The sequence below is a fragment of the Lepidochelys kempii genome, chromosome 2, assembly GCF_965140285.1.
Source record: "Lepidochelys kempii isolate rLepKem1 chromosome 2, rLepKem1.hap1, whole genome shotgun sequence".
Lineage (NCBI taxonomy): Eukaryota > Metazoa > Chordata > Testudines > Cheloniidae > Lepidochelys > Lepidochelys kempii.
In genome coordinates, this window is record NC_136381.1 from 222,536,252 (window position 1) to 222,557,946 (window position 21,695).

Consider the following 21,695-nt stretch of genomic DNA (forward strand, 5'->3'; position numbering starts at 1 on the left):
ACATCTTATTAATTCTGGAATGAATAACAGAGGCGGGAAGACTAAATAAAAATTCTTGTAACAAGTTTCAGTAGTTCTCTTTTTATTGCATTCGTTGTCTAACAATAATACTCATTGGCAAGAAATTTATTTACACTAACAAATTAATTTTAATCAAAGGTGATTGGGTTTTTTTAAATCTGTAAGAAAACAAAGGGCCACCATGATGTTTTGCTTTGAATGCCTCCAAATAACCAAATGTAAAGGAATGTTGTTTTTGGAAACTCAACAATCCAGAGAAGTACATATTAACCAAGCACAAGAGAACAAGCTCAGACAGGGCACTATTGTCTCTTCCATGCAGATGATTAGACACCAAGATGTACAAATGAAAAGTCCAGGATTACATGCAATTCATACACATTTGACCTTAAAAAAATTCTGAAGCATAACTATCTCCCTAAGATAAAAAGAAACAATAAAAGAAGCCAGTTTTTACAGTGGCGCACAGTGCATTTCTGTTTTTTAGCTGCCCAGTCTTTTAGCAATATGTATAACACTTGTTAGTTACCAGTGATTTATAAGTGCAACATCACTGAAAAATACAAAAGCAGGAGTTATGACAGTAAATGAGTCAGGGAAAGCAAATATATTTTGGGAAGTTCACTGCGCACCATGTCATCTCCATTTGAGGAAGCTTCCTTATTGTCTTTCGTGCCATGTAATTCTTGTTTCTTCTGGACACTTCATCAATATTGTGAGTCTTCCTGCATTTACACCCATGTCTGCTCCCATTGTAGTCAATGGCAAAACTCACACTGAAAACAATAGGAGCAGGATTAGGCCCCTTTTTTTTGCTCAATTTGGGGTTGATCCTGTAAAATGCTAAGCACCTTCCTCCAAAGCCAAACAGTGCTGAAGGCCCTTAACATCGCACATGATTAAGCCAGATAAACTAGGAGATTTGTGCCTAATAAAGAGTCCAAATTTCTGAAAGAAACAAGCAGCACAAAGAGCTAAAGGCAAAACCTCCCAACAAGACATACACATCCTCCCTTTAGTCATGATTTACTGGCTATAACAGAAGTGCCAGGCCCACTGCCAGGTAGTGAAAGACGGCCTATCTTAGGGCCAGTAGGGAATCAGAGGGCTCAGTTTCATGACTGTGATATCACAGCTTTCAAATAGGACAGTTTTGAAAATGTCAGAAGATGCAATAAAACATACACAGAGCTTTGAAGAAAAGGACTGTGAAACATGCACATGACGTCTAGCTCATGGTGTGATGACTGGATGAGTCACTTCTGACATCACAATCCTGCCCGAGAATCAACTGCTCAAAGCTCTCCAATAGACATCTAAGCTAAGTTTACAAAATGTACAAAAAGTTTTCTTGTAATACTAATTCTAATAAATCAATCCTGGCAAAAGAACACAAGGACAACATGCAGAGAGATGTACAGAGGAACAGTCTGTATATGATTTTAATAAAAACTTTTGTTTAAAATCTTGTGATCCATCAAGTATATAAAACATAACATGAAAACTGTGAGTGAGGCTAAAAACACATCTGATCTATTATACAAACTGCTAGAGCTTTGCTCTTATGAGTTTCATATTATCAGAATCCTTGATGTGTGTTTTATGTGCATATAGCCCTAAAACTCACAGTTACCTACACATTAACTAATCTCTTCAATACAGTGTGTATATTTGTGTGTGTATATGTACACACACAAATGCAAAAGTATGTTAAAAAGCAAACCACAAGCCCCATCACTTAAACATTTTCATTTCTAGAAATGCTCATTTCTTTCATTCTGAATCATTGATAAAAAAAATTCTCTGTGAACTCTGCCCTTTCATTTGAACTGTTGAAGACTTCCAGGTTGCTCAAATACATGCTGTCTTTTTCAAACAACTTTCTATTTTTCAGAGTTTTGGACCAAGTTACAGGTTTTCTGAGATTTTAAAGCTTACGGAACAAAAGCTATAAACAAGTTTGCCTGCTCTCTGGTTGAGGCACAGCACAGGACTAGGCAAGTGCTATTAAAAGGCTCAATCCTTCTCTCACTGAACTCAATGACAAAACTCCAGTAGGAACAGGATCAGGTCCCAAAACAACAACATTTTGCTTGTCTCCCTCTCTGACACACAATTTTTCTATCCTTTTGAAAACACTGCTAAGGAATTGACACATAAACCTTGTTGTTGAAAATTGTCCTTAAATCCCAGATCTGGCACCCTGTACAAATCGCTCTTTAAGATACTTTTTAAAGAAATATGGCTACGCAAATACAAAACTTTCTTTCTGATTTTCAGTTCCATAGCACAGGATACTAGACTAGAACAGTATATCCCAGCCACACATATGCAAAATGATACCTATGCCTTCTTTGATTTCAAGGAACACAATCAGTACTCCTGCTGCTGAGCTTCTGTGGTGGGCATCATTGCCTCTGGTTGCCTGTCTTTAATGCAGCTGAGTGTGCTCTAACCAGCAACTGCTGATGAGTTAGACACCACACAATTGCACAGATGGCAGCAGGCGCTTGTGTGCGCAGTGGACGTGCGGAGACTCGAGGTTGCCAGATGATAAATATATTCAAAATTCCCACTAACATCAATAGGAGTTGAGGACCGATGTGGCTTCTGAGAAATGCTGTTCTAGATCCTGTGAACACTCTTGCTTAGAAATGCAGCATTGTCTCAGCTCCAACATGGCACAATAAATGGTTACTGACATAAAAGCACCGACCCAAGCTGATATATAAACATAACCCAGCTCTGCACAGCTTTTGTTACTTTTTTGCTCCACTATTTAGTTTTACTCCATTAATTGTGATGGGCTTTATGTACATGAACATCACTAGCTCTGCTAAGGAGTCAGATGAAATGCAAAAACCGGTGGACAATACTAATCTGTATTATGCAACATTAAATGGACTGAGTTCCTCATTGCTTTGCACTTGATGTAATCATTTACACTGGTACACAGTGGGTGTCCGACATCACCTAATCAGAATGAGAGCCTTTAGCACTCATTTGCCCAGATGCAAATGGCTCCATAAGGTGCCAGGCAATGGGGAATGAGACCCATAAATATTTGGCAGTTTGTACAGAATAAACCATGGCCTTTTGTTGCAGAATGGTTTCAATGCTACTGCTGGATTTCAGAGCAGACACTAGCTTTTCGGGGGCTAAGGCTATGAAAGCACCTTTGTATCTTCTATTTCCTACATCTTAAAAATCCCACTCTCTGCCTCCTTCATTCAGTCTTTCACAGTCTTGATCACTAGAAGATCAAGATCACTAGAAGATGTGCATAAATACATAGACTAGGGCTGCCAAACCTATTGGCACTAGCAGATCCAGAACTTCCAGGACTCAGCTACCACATACAAAACAGGGTGAATGTTAGCTAACCAGCTAGCTGCGAGTGCACCAGCGCAGGAGAATAACTAACTGGGGTAGAGCTGGCGTAGGCTGTATGGCTGGATTAGAGATAATATGGCCAGAGTGCTGATGTGCTCCAGGGACACCAGGCTGCAGAATAGCCCCTAGGAAGCTAGCACACCTTACAGAAGACCTGAGACTGCTCTAAATTACGCATTGGGACCGGTGACTGGCTGCCCAGGGATCAGTAAGCCACAAAAGTAGCTTAGAGTCACATTTGTGGAAGATACCCTGCCAGCTAGGCTGGGAGCAGAAAATTCATTTATTCATTCAGTACAGGACATTTGTCCATTCTGTTCCTTCTTATGATAGAGGTAACACACTATTCTAAACTAGCATTGTTCTTAGGGGAAGCTTACAGTGGGGTGGTTAAAGGCATTCTGAGTTTTTAATTAGATATGTAATGGGCAAACGCATATCATTTCTCAATATGGGAAAGAAAAATTGTGATAAACCTTTTATGGTCTTGTAGAAACAGTAACAACTCAAACCATATTGGTCACAAACACTGTGATTGTGACATGATTGTGTGTGCCATACATCCATAACTATCTTTAATTAAACGGAATCTTAAAAACATACCTTACCATAGAAGGAAGATCAGAACTCAGATACTGCTTGGTCCACTTTGTTTTCATTAGTTACTCTGCATTTTATGCTTTTATTTTTAACTGATTAAATCTATTTTTAAAAGTTAGATTTTAAACTCAAATAATTACAAAAAGTTTAAATTCACCATTTAGCTCTAAAGTTTCTATAAAACAGTAAAAACAATAATTACTAGCACATAAATCAAATTAGCTATCTGCAGAATAAGAACCTGATTTACTATGAGGTTAACTAGACACTGTTCTAAACAGCAAGAATGAAAAATCAATGCATAACACACACAGTAGTCTGCCTTGGGCTTTTACGAAAACAAAGAACATAAATAGAAAAACACACACAGTCTATTATATACAACCACTTAAAACATTACCATCATGTAAACATAATTTAAGGAGAAAATAATCATCTAATGAATTTATCAACATTGTATTTAAAATAGTATATTTCCAGTTTCTTCCAGATAACTTTCTCTTACCTAAATATAACTTCATAAGCTCCTAAAATAACTGAGCACTAGTTTCACCAGGTCGCCATGACACTGTAGTATAATTTGTCTCCTAGAAGGGAGATAGAAAGATTCAACTGAAGAGGTGATTTCTCCCCACAATTATATTTCTCCACTAATGGCCTCTTTTTCTCTCTGGCAGCATTAGGAAACACCAAGACCTACCAGAAATACCAACGCTGTTTTAATAGAGTGTCTTTCACAGCAGTTTCATTACTTTATGTCTGTAGATCAATGAAATATATACCAGAAACATGTAGAAAGTAGATTTGGAAACACAAAGGAAGCCATTACTAAATAGATTTGTCAGATTATTCGTACTGAATGAACTAAGTTGTATCTATTTACAAAGCTTTCTACAGGTAAAAATACTATTATTAAAAATGAAAATTTGACAAATGTTAGATAATATGAGCATAGCATCCCAGTTAAGATATTCTAGAACTCTGAGCTTCAGAAGAGCTTTTTTTTAAAGGTAAATGTCAAAGTATATGATGGGGGAAAAAATCCCTTTAAAATCATTCAGCATTTGCAGTTAACTTTCAGTCTGCTGAACCTCCAAGTTTTTAATTTTGCATCAACAGCTAACTAAATAAGAGTTAACTGCTGGCATGACTGACTACACAGAGATTACTATTTACTTATTGACTTATGTCAATACCTATGGAATGCATTGAAGGGGACGGATGTTGCTATAACCTACAAATGCTACTACACAGTAAGCATTGACTACAAAGCAATAATGTAATATCTTCGTCTTCCCATTATGTAAGCTTGATCCATTGTCCTCCCATTCATTTGGTGAAATAAAGAAAATTTTAATAGAGGCTGCTAAGAGACTGTAATACCACACAGTGCCAGACTGTACTGTTTGCTTCATTAATAGACATATCTATAGACGAGAAATCTCTGAAGTATATAGCGCAACAGTCAATTTAAGCATTCCAAACATTCTGCCAAGTATGCCTCAAGGCAGAATTTTTAGTGGGGGTGTCCTCTGGACACTCTATTTAAAACAAGCAGTGCATGACAGGTTTGCATTTAGTCACCTTCTTCCATATTGTAGCCTATATTAGTTGGCCTTGATATTAGCAAATCTTGTTTTTCTTTCAACAGCCTTATTTTTTTTTTAAAGTGCACTTCATTGAAAACTGAAAGCCTTTAGCAGACTCAAATTTGGAGATCATTTCAGCAGATAGCAGTTGTGATTAGATCACAGCTCTGCAGGTCAGAGCACAAAGCTCACTGCCCCCAGCACTCAGTGAAGACGGAATCTGAAGATGTGGTGTTTTCCTTAAAAATACAACCCCCTCTAAACACCAGTTTTCTTTTCAGAATCTGTTTAAAAAGGAAGCTTTTAGTGTGTTACAGGAAAGTTTATCTGTACACCCCATGAACACAATGACCAGTGTACTCTAAAGATCTATCTGTTGTGCCAAGGTTAGAAAGTCAGCCTTGCTCAGATATCAGGAGGATAAATGTTACCCTCGGAACCCCTTGTAAACCAGCTTTGCCTCCTTTCTGTGTTAAATTACTGTACAGTTCACAAGAGTGTCAACCTCCCCTCTTTTGCCCAGAAAGGATAGTGACTCTCCTGTCCTTATCTCCGGCATATAATTACAAGTCACTGAACAATTGCGTTTGCAAAACAGTTGCATTTCAAGGTACTGATGCACGCTGTAGCCTGTTCCAGCAGACAGAACTAAATATCAGTCATGTAAAAGAGCTGAGATTCCAGTTAGAAAGATGAGTCAATGGTAACAGATGTGGGAACAACTCGAGTTACCCAGATTCAAAAATCTCCACTGATCATTGCAATCAACCACCAGGGATCCTGTTCAAAATGTGGTTGTGATGCAATGGACCACATCCCTCTTTGTCACACTGGTTACCAAACAGAACTAGCCCAATACAAAATAGCCATTTGAAAGGAAATCCCCTCAATGTTTCTCCAAAATAGGATACCTAGCTTGCAAGTAACAACAATAAAATAATGGTTTTGGATTGTTCAGCAGATCAAAAATAAGAGCATGTATTGTAACTGCAGGAAAATGTAGTCACACAATATAAACTTCCCTATTCATTCTATTTATAGCATCATATTTGTGTACATATTCCTATGTAATGACCACAAGAAAATGGGAGGGGTACTGTAGACAACTTGAGTTTCTTTGCCTGAAGTGTCTCCACATTAACTAACATAGTAGTAGTTCTGGCTCATCATTGCTCATTAGCGCCCTCTGTTGCATCTGATGAAGACTTGTCTAGTTTCTTTGATTTCCTTTGAAGCCGCTCTTGTTCTTTCTTCCTAAGCTTTTCCCTTTGCTTTTCCATTTTTTCTTGAGCTTTTCGAGCTCTCTCGATGGACACTTTCATTTCCTTTAGCTTTTTTTTAATGATTGTTCTGTCCTGGGAGGATGTCATACCAAGGGCCTAATATTAAAGAAAGAAATACAATAAGAGAATTAAAGAATCCCATACCATTTCATTTATGGCCAAATTATGTAAATTAAATAATAACACAACTAAACTAGAAGACAGTGAAAAATGAACAAAGCTTGAGTTAAAGTCAGGTAGAAAATAGGAGTTCACGACATCAAGTTAGTGCACTGAAAATAATAACGCTTTGCCCTTCTATTGTATGATGCCTTCCACATAAGGAAATCAAACAACTTTATAGAATATTAAAGATTTTGATCAATTGAGAAACACAGGCACACAGAGGTTAAGTGATTTGCCCAGAGTCGCAGAAGTGTGTGGCAGAGCTAGGAACAGACTCGATATTTCCTAAGTCCCAGCCTTTACTTTTGCCACAAGACCATTCTTTCTCCCATAAAAAATCCTGGAGATACAGAAAGGTTAAAACCCAAATTTTCAAATAGTTTGTAAATTTTGTGTGTCCAACTGAGACACTAAGGGCCTGAATTTCACATATACTGAGCCCCTATAACTCCAGTTTTTATTTTTTTTATCAGCAATATGCTCGTGATTTCATTGCAATAAATTAATGCACACTTTATATATCAAAACTTTTAAACTATGTATCTAGTTCTAATATACTATCCACAGCCAACCCCCTTCCCTGATACATATGATAGACAAATGTGTATTAGAAAGAGACTGATAAGGAAACATATAAATGGACTGATTAGAAAAGGCAAAGCTGTATAAGGCACTCTCTTCACCAGCAGTCCAATATTTAGGCTTGGAAGGATTTGATTTTTTTAAATCGGTAAATGTCAGTAAACGCTGATTTCACCATACACACACAAACTGGGGGAAAATATTTCCATTGGTAACAACAGGAATTAACAGATAGGCAAATTGAGAAAATGCTGCTTGAGAACTTATCAGAGGTTGATTTAAGGATATTTACTTTGTATATTTTGAAATGTGCTGTTAACAATTTGTGTTTTAACAGTTATAAAGCTTTAACTTCTTGAATCTCAATATATACACTCTCATTAAATAATTATTGTCTGACCCGCCCACCCATAATTTCCTGCAACTATGAAAATTTAAATCAATGCAAACTGGATAAAGTGCTTGACAATAAACAGATACTATTTGCTGAAATTATTTAAAAAACCTGAATTGTACCAAGCCTACCGATATTTTACCTCTACTTCTTGTGTGCTGATATTTACCATCCTACATGACTCGCATTTTTACAAAATGGAATTGGATGAGAAATATGTGCATGCAAATACCACTTATGCACACAATTATCTGATCTGTACATGCAAATGTGGGTACACTGTGCACCCACATTTTTTGCAAAGCAAAAGGGTCTCAATTTCTTTAAAAAATGGATCTAAATGATTCTAGTAATACTCTGACCCTCTGTACCATATCTGTTATTATAGTCTGTCTTCATTCCATACACCATTCTTTTTTGTACTCCTAAGGAATTCTCTTTTTCTCTAAGAATATCTCCAGTGACAATAAATAACATTTGAAGTTTGTCCCCAAGACAGTCCATTACCTTAAGCTTACTCCCATCCAGCTGAAGGAGATGCTCTCCATTAATGTTTTGGGCGGTGAATTCAGAAACATACTGTTCAAAGTTGAGGCTCATTAACCAGTGGGAAACTTGCTGTATGCTCCATTCCTGAACAGCACGATTCTGATACTGACTGTGTTTAGGAGACTGTCCATCATCAAGGATCTGTGACAAAAATATGATGCAGTATAATTAAAAGGGCAAAACTGACTAGTAATGGCATATTGCTGCACATACTTGCAACGCTACTCTTGAGGTATTTGTACTATTTTCATTACAACACTTCAGTAGGGATACACCAGTATATTACAACACAACCTACCCAGATATCCATAGAGTGTAACAGAAATAGCTTGGTAATTCTAGTTTTCTGTATGCAGGCACAAGAAAGAGGAAGTCACAGACAATGACTGACTAGGGCTAGGTGGCACAATTCACAATGGGAAGATTCACATCCCCTCTCCAGGTTTTAATCTTTTAACATGTTTTTGGACAGAATGTTTTTAAGGATACACTGGAATTTTGTGGTCTACCTTAAAGGTGCATTACGGTATGTTTGGAAAGTTTAAAATATGAAATTCAAAAAATTAGAAAACCACTCCAAAATTCAAGATGATGACAATAAATAGCCGAAGTTATTATCTATGGAAGACTACAAGAAGACACACAGTAACAGTATAGAACAGACAGTGAGCCACATCCTCAGCCCCCGATCTGGCCGCTCTGTGAAGGAAACAGCAGGAAAACTATGCTAAAGGAGACAGCGGGGGATTCCTGGGTGATGTAAAGCTGGCATAGCTAGCTCAGTGCCACCTGTTTTCCCTTCCTGTTCTGCATAGAGGGTATGCTGTTGTTGAGCTGGAACACATGATGCTCTGATCAATCCTTGGTCAGTGAAGCAGTTGCTATGGGACTGCTGCAGTTGGTGTAATTTAGAACAGTCTTTAGACTGGTTTAAATTGCACTGGGGGCTGTTTCAGCCCCCAGCAGGCCCCTTGATTGAGGATGGGGAAAGATGGCATAAACCCTAAACCCTAAGCTTTTGCCTACTCTGCACCAAGCATGAGCTCAGCACAGCAGAGGATTCACTCCAGTGTACTTGTTCTGAAATGCAGCCCCCACAAGATACGTCAACAAACCACAAGGACTATAATTTGCTAAAAGCCTGAAAACTGCAGCAGGAAGGGTGACACCTGATAATAGCGCATCTTAACTAATTAGCCTCTTATAGTTTGTATGGAAACTTCCAACTCCTCTGTACGTATATATATATATATATATATATATATATCTTCTTCCTATATGTTCCATTCTATGCATCCGATGAAGTGGGCTGTAGTCCACGAAAGCTTATGCTCTATTAAATTTGTTAGTCTCTAAGGTGCCACAAGTACTCCTGTTATTTTTGCGGATACAGACTAACACGGCTGCTACTCTGAAACCTGTGGGGTTGTGTTTGTGCTTTAACAGGGAGATTTGCTGCACAATAGAATAAGATCAGAAATGCAAATCTGCACATGAGACAACGCCACGCCACGGTCACACAGTCCACCACAAACAGCTCACTAGTATCTCACCTCATCATCAATCATATCCAGGCTCTGAGTGAGGGAGCAACAAAGAAATGGGAAAGAAAAGCATTATAGAAACAAAATACAGAACATGTAACAACGTGCGAGAGAGTTCAGGCAAGGGCAGCACCGCGATTTGCAAACAGGTCTGGTTATTGAAAAACAGATCACTTTTAAAACTATTTCCAAACCCAGAAAGGTTATGCTAAAAGCTTAACTACAAAGCACACAATTTCCTAGTAAGAGCCTGTCCTGATCCTGCACCACTGGTCAATGGGAGCTTTGCCAATGACTTCAATGGAAGCAGCAAAGACCCTTAATTTCTGGGGTACAAAGTGGAATAAGAATGTGTTCCACCCCTTGCTTATCATTCTTTTGCCTCACAAGTGGTTATGTCATCTCCAGCAAGGAGGTCTGTGGGAGAGGTTTCTGGCAGTGCTGCTAATAACCCCAGATCTGTAGCAGTCAGCAGTGAATGGCTGAAGACTGATCCAAGCAGCATCCCCTACAACAAGGGCTGGGTAGGTGTCCTCTGCAGCACTCACTGGACACACTGACTGATTCAGGAGCTGCTATTTATTATGAAGCAGAGGACAGAGAGGCCATTATTTTATTTTTATAGGCCTGTTGATATTAGATATTGCAGAGACAGCAAAGTTAAAGTATTAGGAGAGAGGGCTGAAAAAGAAAAATGGAAGCATTTTCAAACTTATCATTCGGCATACTGGATACAGAGTATTATCTACACTAAAATACATAGTACAATAAGAATTATGTGAAATAATAAGAGAGCAAAAATATTTAATAATGTAAGTTTTAGTGAAATGTACTGTCAAAATAGAAAGATCATATAGAATGAATGAGTCTAAATGATCAGATCTTTACAATTTGAAATTCTCATTAGTACAGACAATTTACACATGTCCACTGCCCAGTCAGTACTCTACCGTGGGCATAGTAAACATCTACTCTTAAACAGCAGCAATATTCCTACCATAGTGTCTATAGGACTTTTAGCCTTGCAAACTTAAATTTTGACAACTGTGGCTGTATGGAACAGTCATCTCCCTTTAAACACATGCACAGCAGGCATTAATATTAATCTGTAATAATATATTAACATATATTAACAACAACAAACGTAAGTGCTCTAAGAATAATAGAAACAGATGTTTTGAAATCAAGCTCTCTAGAGCAAATCCTGGCATGTATCTCACACAAGAAAATATGGAGTTCACCACAACATTTTCAGTGGATTACAGGTTCTGTATTTATAAATAAAGATGCTCATCTGCACCTCATCTGGGTTCACATGTGAACTAGGCACGATCTTCTGCTTAGTGAGTCAGTGGTCCAGATCCTCAGCTAGTGTAAATAACTGTAGCTCCGCAGAAGAGCTGGCCCAGGGACTTTACCAAGCTTGTTTTAGGACCCCATTTTCAAAACATAGCTTCTGTTTGTGACATGTAATTTTGGCACCCAATCCAATGGGCATAATTTTTGCACACTAACACTTGTGCAAAGAAACAAAACAAGACAACCTCTGGTCAAAAAACAGCACAGAATTTAGGTCAACTCTATTGCACATGCACAAACCAAGCACAAATTGAATGCAAATGAAATATGCATGGTATAAAGTTTACACAATATAGACATGTGTAATAGTGTGCAAAAATTGCACAGACAGGTGATTTCTTTTACACATCACACACACAGAGGTTGGGTGGAGGTGCCTTTGAAGTTTGGTCCTTAAAATTCAATCATAAATGGCTTCACCAGCTGGTCTAACTATACCATACCTCTACAACCTAGCTAGCCCACACTCCATATTCCCTCAAAGGCATCCCAATTATATTTATTTTAACATATGACATTAACAAGCTGTGTATATTGGTCCGTGTGCATGTACTTAAATGTAAATATAGGAAAAATATACAGAAATGAAATGGTGGCAAAGGCTTGGGTGCAGCATGTTTTAGGAATCCAATCGTATTTTGTTATTTCCCTTTTTTATTTCCTATATATACACTGAAGTATGAGAAATACTGTAATAAAAGGCAAATCAGGAATCAAATTCTTCTTTTCCAATTATGTTTTCTAGAAAATAACTATCATTTGAATACTTATTATGAGAAATCCTATTGGAGAAAGAAATTAACTCTTGCCCGTTGTAAAAATGACAGAGACATACCTCATCTGATGATAATGCTAAGGAATGAGAGAAACCAGGGGTTTTCAGTTCTGCTCCTAAACCACTCAAATCAGCTGAGCTTGTGCTGCTGGGACTGAAATCATCAGTGAATGTGAAATTCTGCAGACAAAAAGATGGGTCAAAGTCAACATAAGATCATACATACACATCTTGTGGGAGACTTGCTTTTTCCCTCCAGGCTGGCATAGTTCAGGAGTGATTTCAATAATTTACTGAACCAATTATTATAAGGATGCCCAATCTTTATTACTGTTAATGTTTTGTGAAATAATATGTAATACGTCTATTACTGTGGTATTAGAGAGACCAACACAGCTACAAAAACAGTGCAAACAACATATTACTGTGGTATGTGTTTAAGAGACATTTTTGCCAGGTTAGTGTCTTAGTAACAAAGATGTGCGAGAGGAATTTCCAGGCTTCCGCTCAGAGATGACACTCCCTGCCCCTTCTGAGGCTGCCAACTTCACTGCTTCTCATGGCTGATCAATAGCATTTGCAGCCTTCCAGGATGCCTGCCCTCCACACATTTAGGACAAACATAGCACATGCAGTTACACAATGGGTAGGAGAGGGGGTGGATTATGAGGGAGAAATGAAAGTCACTATTGAAAAGGCAAGGAATCATTCTGTGAATCCATTTTGGACTGAGCCCTAAATAAACTCTTTCAGAAATGAGAGGTTCTTCCCTCTTTGCCTAAACCTTTAGATAAGACAGAAGGTAAAGGAGACCTTCCGATGTTAGGTGCTGCTATTCGCTGCAACAGTAACCACAAAATAGACATTTATTTTCCTTAAAAATGAAATGACAAATATTATACTTTATAGCAAAGGTGAGCAAAATATTACTCCATGATTCATATATATTCCTAGAAATCATAAAAATCACCACTGGGGAATACTACAATTGGCAACAGATCTGCATTAGAGTTTGGAAAACAGTTTAATTTCAAAACAACACAAAATATTAAGGAATTCCTGACGCGCCTGAGGGGCAATAAAAAAACAAGCAGATCCAGACTCCACATCCTTGGTGTTCAAATCCACAGATGAAAGTGCAATAATGTAAAAAGTGTAAGTCAGTGCAAAGAAACAAACAACAACAACAAAACCCACATGTTTTTCAACTAGCTCTTTTAAAAAATATGAAAAATATCAAGTCTTGACCTCCCTTTTTCTGCTGGAAGTCCCTCTGGAGAACTAATGGGATAATGACATCACATGAAAATTGGGTACACTCATCTACTCTTTGTCCCTTTGAAAATCTCCCCCCACATACACTCAGTGTCACCTTTATGTGCCCTATCTTTGCTCAATCCAAATCAGGTAATCTTGTCTTTCTTTCCACATAACGGTAAGTTTTTGTTTCCAGTCAGAGTTCTGCGATCTTGTAGATTCCTATGTAGGCCCTAAGGAATGGTAAATGCCCTTGAAAACTTTGAAAATTGCTACTGCATATGTGAAAAATTAATGTCACTTGGAGTCATGCTCATGAAAAGGAGGGTCAGAACCACTTCAGTTTCTTTTCCAGCCCAATATAAATAGTGACGTGCACAGGCTATAACAAGGTATATTCTGCTAGAGAAATATTTCCCACAGATGAAAACAGATTAAACAACACAGGAAAATTATGTACAATACATTTTAGGGCTATCATGCTGAAAGCTTTCATGCACATAGAAAGGAATCACAGAAATATTTTAAATAATTCATGTTTTTTACTTCAAATATCTTCAGAAATGGAATTAAATCTGATATCCAACATGTGCAACAGGCAGATTTGTTATTGTGGAGAAAAGGCAAATAACGGACAGTGAAGTTCGAAAGTGATCTCTTCCACCAACAAAAGTTGGTCCAATAAAAGATATTACCTCACCCACCTTGTCTCTCTAATATCCTGGGACCGACAGAGAGCTACAAAAACACTGCAAACAGTGTACATTATTGACATTTCTTAGTTTGCAAACATCTCACTTTGAGAGATTAAACAGAGTTTAGATACTCCCTCCCCTCAACAATCAGTCCTGAAAAATGCGGTAAAATATTTTAATACACAAATCTAGCATTTGTTCTGTGGATAAAAATGCTATTTTCCACTGCTGCCATTTGGTATGGTGCAGCACATCATACCTATCTTACTCATAATATACATCAAGAGAGAGAGAGAATAAAAAAGGTATATACCATCTGGAATGGTAGTGTTAAAAATGATGTGTTTTTACTGTACAATGAACACCATGCATTGTTTATTGCAGTATTACCACATTGGCTCTTTATTTCTCCTGGAGCATTGAGCTTCCCACATACTGGGAATAAGGTAGCTTTTGTTTTCTACCTTGGACCCTTTTTTAGCTGGACTTAGATTTTCAGAGGATGGTTCAGTTGAGCTGCTAGATGAAGGCAGGTTGCTGGAAGAATTGGATCCTCTGCCACTCTCTCCATACCATGTGAATGGTATGCTATGGGGGAGAGAGGAGGATCGCTCTGACATAGATGCATTGCTTGCTGAGCTCTCCAGCATCTCTCTAGTGGTCCTGTTTAACAGAAAGGAGCCAGGATCTGTGTTAGATTATAAAACTCAATAAACAAATTAATAATGATTTAAAATAACATAATTACAAAAAGAGCAATTACTTCTAAAAACATGGCTGAACACTAAAATAACTTGTAGGTATTGGCATTCTGAAAACATACCATTAGATAAAGGGAGAAAAGGGTAGTTTTTGAACTCAAGTTCTCTATATGTAATATCAGTATCCTGACATAAATCTTAAAGACTTTTCTATATTAAGTTTTTTTTAGGTAAACCTAATCAAATGATCAGCTTACCTTTGCTAAAACAAAAATAGAATTAATTGATTGTCATCATCGAGGAAAAGCTAACAGTTATAAGACTAAGGGTAAATTATTACCTCTATTGTGTCCAAGTGTGTTAGGTGTTTTACGGACAAGCTATAAAGTCTGGGCCTCTGCCCAAAGAATTTACATTCTAGAATCACTGGGGCTGCTGGGACCTAACTGAGGCCAGAATTTGGCCCACGGGGGTTGGCTATAATTTGAGATACCTTTTGAGCAGGATTTATGATAGCCTGTTTCAGAACTGAATGGTTCTATTGCTTTAAAATACATGTATTTAACTTTGCCCCTCGATCTCACAGCAAAATTCTGTATTTAGTTTCACCAGCATAGGTGCCAGAACTTGGGGTGCAGCAGCACCCCCTGGCTTGAAGTGATTTCCATCACAGAGAGGGTTTACAGTTTGGTTCAATGGCAATCAGCACCGCTACTATAAACATTGTTCCAGAGCCCCTGGCCACCAGTGTAAATCTGGCATAACTCCATTGGAATTAATGGAGTCCCCCTGATCTTTATAGTGGTGTCAGAGCAGGATTTTAGCCCTCGTCTTTCTTATGCTTTTTATCTGTATATGGTGGGTATATTCCTAAGGCCTTGACACTTCAAAAGGCTCTTCTTTCATGCATACATATCATTTTAGTTGGTTACCCTAAATTTAGAATAATACAATCTAGATCAAGAGGGCTCATTAGGGCTAAAGAGCAGACACATGGAGCTAATTATATTTTGTTGGGTGGAGACTTATTTGCGCTAATAAAATTTGGGTGTGTTTATGATGATTGTACAGAACCTAGAGACATATTTATTTTAAAAATTCAATTTCCAAATATCCCCATATATTAGCATGCTGCAGTATTTTTAAGAAGGGGAAGGAATACTTATCACTTCAAGCCTTCAAACTGATTTATAACCATTTACCTACTTACTAATCCTCAGCAGCTCTGTGAAGGAGGAAGTATTGCACCCATTTTACAGATAGAGAAACCGAGGCACAGAGAGGGTAAATGACTACCAAAGCAAGTTGGTGGCAGATGAGAACTGAACAGTGCCTAAGTGTTGTTTTTTCTGACCATACCATATCTCAAAGTACAGGCCATTCATACTAACTGAACTCTAGTACCAACCCAGAGAAATGCTGGACAAATGACCAGGTACATTTTTAAAAACACACAACTTCATATCGTAAAAAAAAGCAGCTTATTTAAAATACAGTAAGCAGAAAATGGATCAGCTGTTCTCTGGCTGGAGCAGACAAGCCTGATTGCTCGAGGCCAAATCTTTCCCATCCCTAGCCTCAACGAGTAGCCAGGTTTGGCATAAGGTCCACCCACAGCGGCAGAGCAGGAATCCCCCTCCCCAGTAAAGATGGCCATACACACAGTGGAAGATCAATCAGCCTCACTCTTGCTCCTCCCTTAAGCTCACCCCAGATCTTTCCCCAAATCTTGCTGTCCAGGGAAGAATACAGGTGTTCTCTACATTGCTGGGATGGATAACATGTAGGCTCATTCTGCTGCATGGGCAGGAGAACTCATGTTTCCTACCTGCATTGCAGAACTGAGGCAGTTCTGATTTATCTATGACCAGTGGTGGCCACGGAGGAGAGTACAATCTGTACAAATGCCAACAATGGCAAAATAGTACATGAAGCATGTGTCTGAAAAAAGGATTAATTCTATAACAATCAGTCACTCTACTGGAAATAAATCATTATAATAGAATGTTGTCATGGGATCGGTCTCTTGTGTTCAAAGAGCTTCCTCATCTTTGGATTCTAGGGAAAGCATCCTAAAGCTTTTGGATTGAAAGCAATCCAAAGATCTTGAGAAACAAATTCTTTAGAGTCAGAAACAAAGGAAAGTACAAGCAGTCTTTAAAACGTTACATAGTGATAAAAATGTTCCAGTTTACAGAAGTGTAATGAGAGTTGTAAAAGCTCATGAATTTTGAGAGAGGCAATATCAATCTTTGCCTTCAACAACTGAATCCAAAAGCAGGCATATTCAGCAGTGAAAAATGAAAGGCTAATAGAAATGAATGATCAGGTTATATTTCACTATTTACTGATTCTCAGTCTGCTCTTGACTATTTCTCACAGAAAGGAACAGATATTTTGTACAGTCAAATAAGAAAACAATTCTACTCTAGGGGTTATTTCTCACAGGCAAGGAAAGATTCATTTTTTTCCCTTTGGTTTATCATTCAAATGCTAAATAAACTCACTAAAGATTCTATATCTCTCACAGATACGCATCACTGCACACAGTTTTCTTTTACAAATTTCTCTTTTTCCCCAGAGACATACAGCAATATATAGCACAAGCTATACATAGCCTTAGAGAGGCACACAATGAGTCAGGTCCTCAGATGGTGTAAACAGATGTAGCTCCACTGATTTCAATGGAGCTGCAGTGATTTACCCCAGAATAGGACATGGCTAGCTACTCTCACTGACATCACTGGAAGTTGAGTGCACCAATCCAGAACATTATATTCAGTGCAACAATCCTCCTCTCAGATACAAGGTTAGAACTTTGGCTTAATGCTTGTAAAAAGTTTTAAGCTTATCTGTATGTTGGTTTTTCAGCAAAGTTCCACAAATCACTGTGTACATGCACAAGTCAAAAAGATATTTCTGCAGAGAATTCACAGTTGGATGAATTTATTTACTTTGATTGTTCATTTATATTATTGTTTTTCTTTTGCATTTGTGTTGCTTTCTGCAAGTTTTGGATCAGGTTATTTTTTTATAGTTTTTAGAATGTATTATTCTACCGTAACATTTCTGGCATTTAACTAAAAGGCTCACCCTTTCATGCCTGCAGCCATACTACCTAGGTCTGGGATCTGGTCAGAGCTCCTCAATACTTGCACAGGAGATCTTCAAGGAAAGTTCGCAAAGAGGTGTGGTGTTGCCACTTCTGGGTTTTTGAGTTTGAGTGAACAGAGGTGCTGAAGATGGTGTCTCATTAAGCAATTAATTCTAATATGTAATTTTCCTATGTATCTTCAAATTGTTATGAAGCTGTTCACTTTCTGAAACAAGCTGTTCTATCCGGCTGCTGCAAAATGTATTTAAGGTCTGCTGTCCTCCAACCCATCAAAGGCTGCTTTTCAGTGTTGTGTGAAACGTGTGTCAAGCTTTTAGGGTAAAGGGCCTCACATATATTTTATAGGGCAGTCGATTAACCACAGTTAACTCCCCAGGATTAACTCAAAAAATTAATTGCAATTAAAAAAGTTAAATCACAATTAATCACAGTTTTAATTGCACCGTTAAATAACAGAATACCAATTGAAATTTATTAAATATTTTTGGATATTATTCTAAATTTTCAAATACATTGATTTCAGTTACAACACAGAATACGTGTACAGTGCTCACTTTATTTTATTACAAATATTTGCACTGTAAAAATGATAAAAGAAATAGTATTTTTCAATGCATGTAATACAAGTATTGTAATGCAATCTCTTTATAATGAAAGAGCAACTTACAAATGTAGATTTTTTTTGTTACACAACTGCACTCAAACACAAAACAATGTAAAACTTTAGAGCCTATAAGTCCACTCAGTCCTACTTCTTGTTCAGCCAATCACTAAGACAAACAAGTTTCTTTACATTTACAGGAGATAATGCTGACTGCTTCTTATTTACAGTCACCTGAAAGTGAGAACAGGCATTCACATGGCACTTTTGTAGGCGGTGTTGCAAGGTATTTACATGCCAGATATGCTAAACATTCATATGCCTCTTCATGCTTCGGCCACCATTCCAGAGGACATGCTTCCATGCTGATGATGCTCATTAAAAAAAAATACGTTAATTAAATTTGTGACTGAACTCCTTGTAGGAAAATTGTATGTCCCCTGCTCTGTTTTACCCATATTCTGCCATATATTTCATGTTATAGCAGTCTCGGATGATGACCCAGCACATGTTGTTCATTTTAAGAACACTTTCACTGCAGATTTCACAAAACGCAAAGAAGGTACCAATGTGAGATTTCTAAAGATAGCTACAGCACTCAACCCAAGGTTTACAAATCTGAAGTGCCTTGCTAAATCTGAGGGGGCCGAGGTATGGAGCATGCTTTGAGAAGTCTTAAAACTGCAACACTGATGCAGAAACTACAGAACCCGAACCACCAAAAAAGAAAATTGACCTTCTGCTGGTGGCATCTGACTCAGATGATGAAAATGAACATGCATCGGTCTGCACTGCTTTGGATTGTTATTGAGCAGAACCCATCATCAGCACAGGCACACGTCCTCCGGATTGGTGGTTGAAGCATGAAGGGGCATATGAATCTTTAGTGCATCTGGCACATAAATATCTTGCAATGCCGGCTACAATAGTGCCATGTGAGCGCCTGTTCTCACTTTCAGGTGACACTGTAAACAAAAAGTGGGAAGCATTATCTCCTGCATATGTAAACAAACTTATTTGTCTAAGTGATTGGCTGAATAAGAAGTAGGACTGAGTAGACTTGTAGTCTATAAAGTTTTACATTGTTGTATTTTTGAATGCAGTTATTTTTACATAATTACATAATTCTACATTTGTAAATTCAACATTCATGATAAAGAGATTGCACTACAGTATGTGTATTAGGTGAATTGAAAAATACCTTTTCTTTTTTTTTTTTTTTACAGTGCAAATATTTTTAATCAAAAATAAATATAAAGTGAGCACTATACACTCTGTATTCTGTGTTGTAATTGAAATCAATATATTTGAAAATGTAGAAAACATCCAAAAATATTTAAATAAATGGCATTCTTTTGTTAACAGCGCAATTAATCATGATGAATTTTTTTAATCGCTTGACAGCCCTAATATTTTATATAGGTATGTGTGTGTGAATTATAATAATCTGTGTGTGCAACTTCCATCGTTGTCAATGGGAGCATAGGCCTATCTTGGGCATTATGTGGCTCAATCTATTTTTAGAGTATGAACACTTATTATTTTGCTATTTGTTAAAATATCCTCTCATCAGTGTCAGTTTCTTCTTAACAACAACTGGCTATAACAGGGATTCATGAAAGCTGGCCCCACGGGTATTACTTTATTTTAGCAATACACACAGGAAAGGTGGACTATCAGTGGTTTTATCTACTGGATAGCACAGTTTTGCCAAGGATTTTGGGATGAGACGGATTACATCTTTGTTGTTTTACCCATACCTGGTGCCACAGGCCACCCTAATGACTTCTCTCTCTTTCCATTTCTTGCCCTTGTGGGAACTCCTTCTCAAGGGAGCCCTATAACAAGATTAGAGACCATCAACAAATGTCATTTGAAACTTAGCTTTCCATCCCCTTCTAATAAAAATCTAGTTTTAAAATAAAAAAATGCTTACCCAAGATCCACAAGCTTTCGCTTTATTTTTTCTGCCTGCCCCATAGTAGGGCTGGTTGCTCTTGATGATTGGGGACCTGTGTGACCACCTACAATATCTTTGTATATGAAAAAAAATAGACATTATTATTTTATCTGATATTAAACAGTAACTCCAGAAGAGTTTGTGTACATGTGCATTTGTACATACATACACATTATATAGCTATATAAATAGTGGGGCATGTCATTTAATTAGATGCAACTACAGAAATAACGTCCCTTCTTTGAGAAGAAGTGGTAAAAATGATATAAGTAGTACCTCAATGAACTGCTTGGAAACTTGAGAGAAAGTACTGAGGGGAAAATGGGGGTGGGGGAGACTTATTTTAACTGGGTTTTAATGTAAGAATTTGTACTAACGCAAGCCACATATAAGGCTAATAAGGAGAAATATGAAAAAAGCACCATTTTAAAACTCCTGGAGGATCTATCTAATCTCTATTTTTGCAAAGAACAAGCTTTTGGGAGTATACTTTACTGTCAAAAATGGCTGTTGAATATCTGTTCTGAAAGACTCCAGCAGCTTTTGAGAACTGGATAATTTTTATGACAGGAGTGCCAAGAGATAATAAACTATTTTGTTTTCATGACTTGATTAAAGGAGACACTGTCAGCTTGTAATCTAGTCAATTTGTAAAAATGAGTTAAAAATAGCTTCCGTTTCTACACCTGCTCTGAGACCCTGTGGCAATCTCTGCCATTTTACAATCATATCTTTCCTCTCTCTGTTACTGTGTGATAACCCTAAAAAAAACCAAAAGGGGAAACAGATAACACATCCCCTATAGTCAAAACAGTGAAACTGACTATACAAAAGTGCTGTAAAATACTTAAAGCAAACAAAATGAAAAAAATATAGCAGTTAAAAAAATTTCACACAAATGTGGGTTTGACTGAACATGTCTCTAAGTATTCTACAGGGAATGAATGAAGGTCAGCCATTCGTTTCCTTAGGTTTCTTCGTGACTTTTACACTATAGTCTTACATCCTGATTCTGATCACATTTACACTGGTTCCACACTGGAACAACTCCATTGGCTTCAGTAGATATACTCCTGATTTCACTAGAGTAAATCAAGCTCTCAGAATTAAGA

General features: G+C 37.5%; 1 protein-coding gene across 12 annotated transcripts in view; it reads right to left on the reverse strand.

The window, feature by feature from the left end:
• Positions 1 to 65: 65 nt before the first annotated feature.
• Positions 66 to 21,695, reverse strand: part of PPP1R9A (protein phosphatase 1 regulatory subunit 9A) — a 257,036-nt gene continuing 235,406 nt past the window's right edge. For 6 of the 12 annotated variants that reach the window (XM_073333895.2, XM_073333897.2, XM_073333901.2 and 3 more), the window contains 7 exons: positions 20,560 to 20,656; positions 20,384 to 20,461; positions 14,671 to 14,869; positions 12,315 to 12,434; positions 10,130 to 10,153; positions 8,535 to 8,717; positions 66 to 6,982 (listed from right to left, as the gene is read on the reverse strand). In XM_073333895.2, coding sequence (XP_073189996.1) covers positions 6,770 to 6,982; positions 8,535 to 8,717; positions 10,130 to 10,153; positions 12,315 to 12,434; positions 14,671 to 14,869; positions 20,384 to 20,461; positions 20,560 to 20,656 — 914 coding nt within the window. In that variant the 3' untranslated portion in view covers positions 66 to 6,769. Of the gene's footprint in view, positions 6,983 to 8,534; positions 8,718 to 10,129; positions 10,154 to 12,314; positions 12,435 to 14,670; positions 14,870 to 20,383; positions 20,462 to 20,559; positions 20,657 to 21,695 lie in introns of those variants that run through there. The other 6 variants (XM_073333906.2, XM_073333900.2, XM_073333903.2 and 3 more) reach the window with 4 other exon arrangements.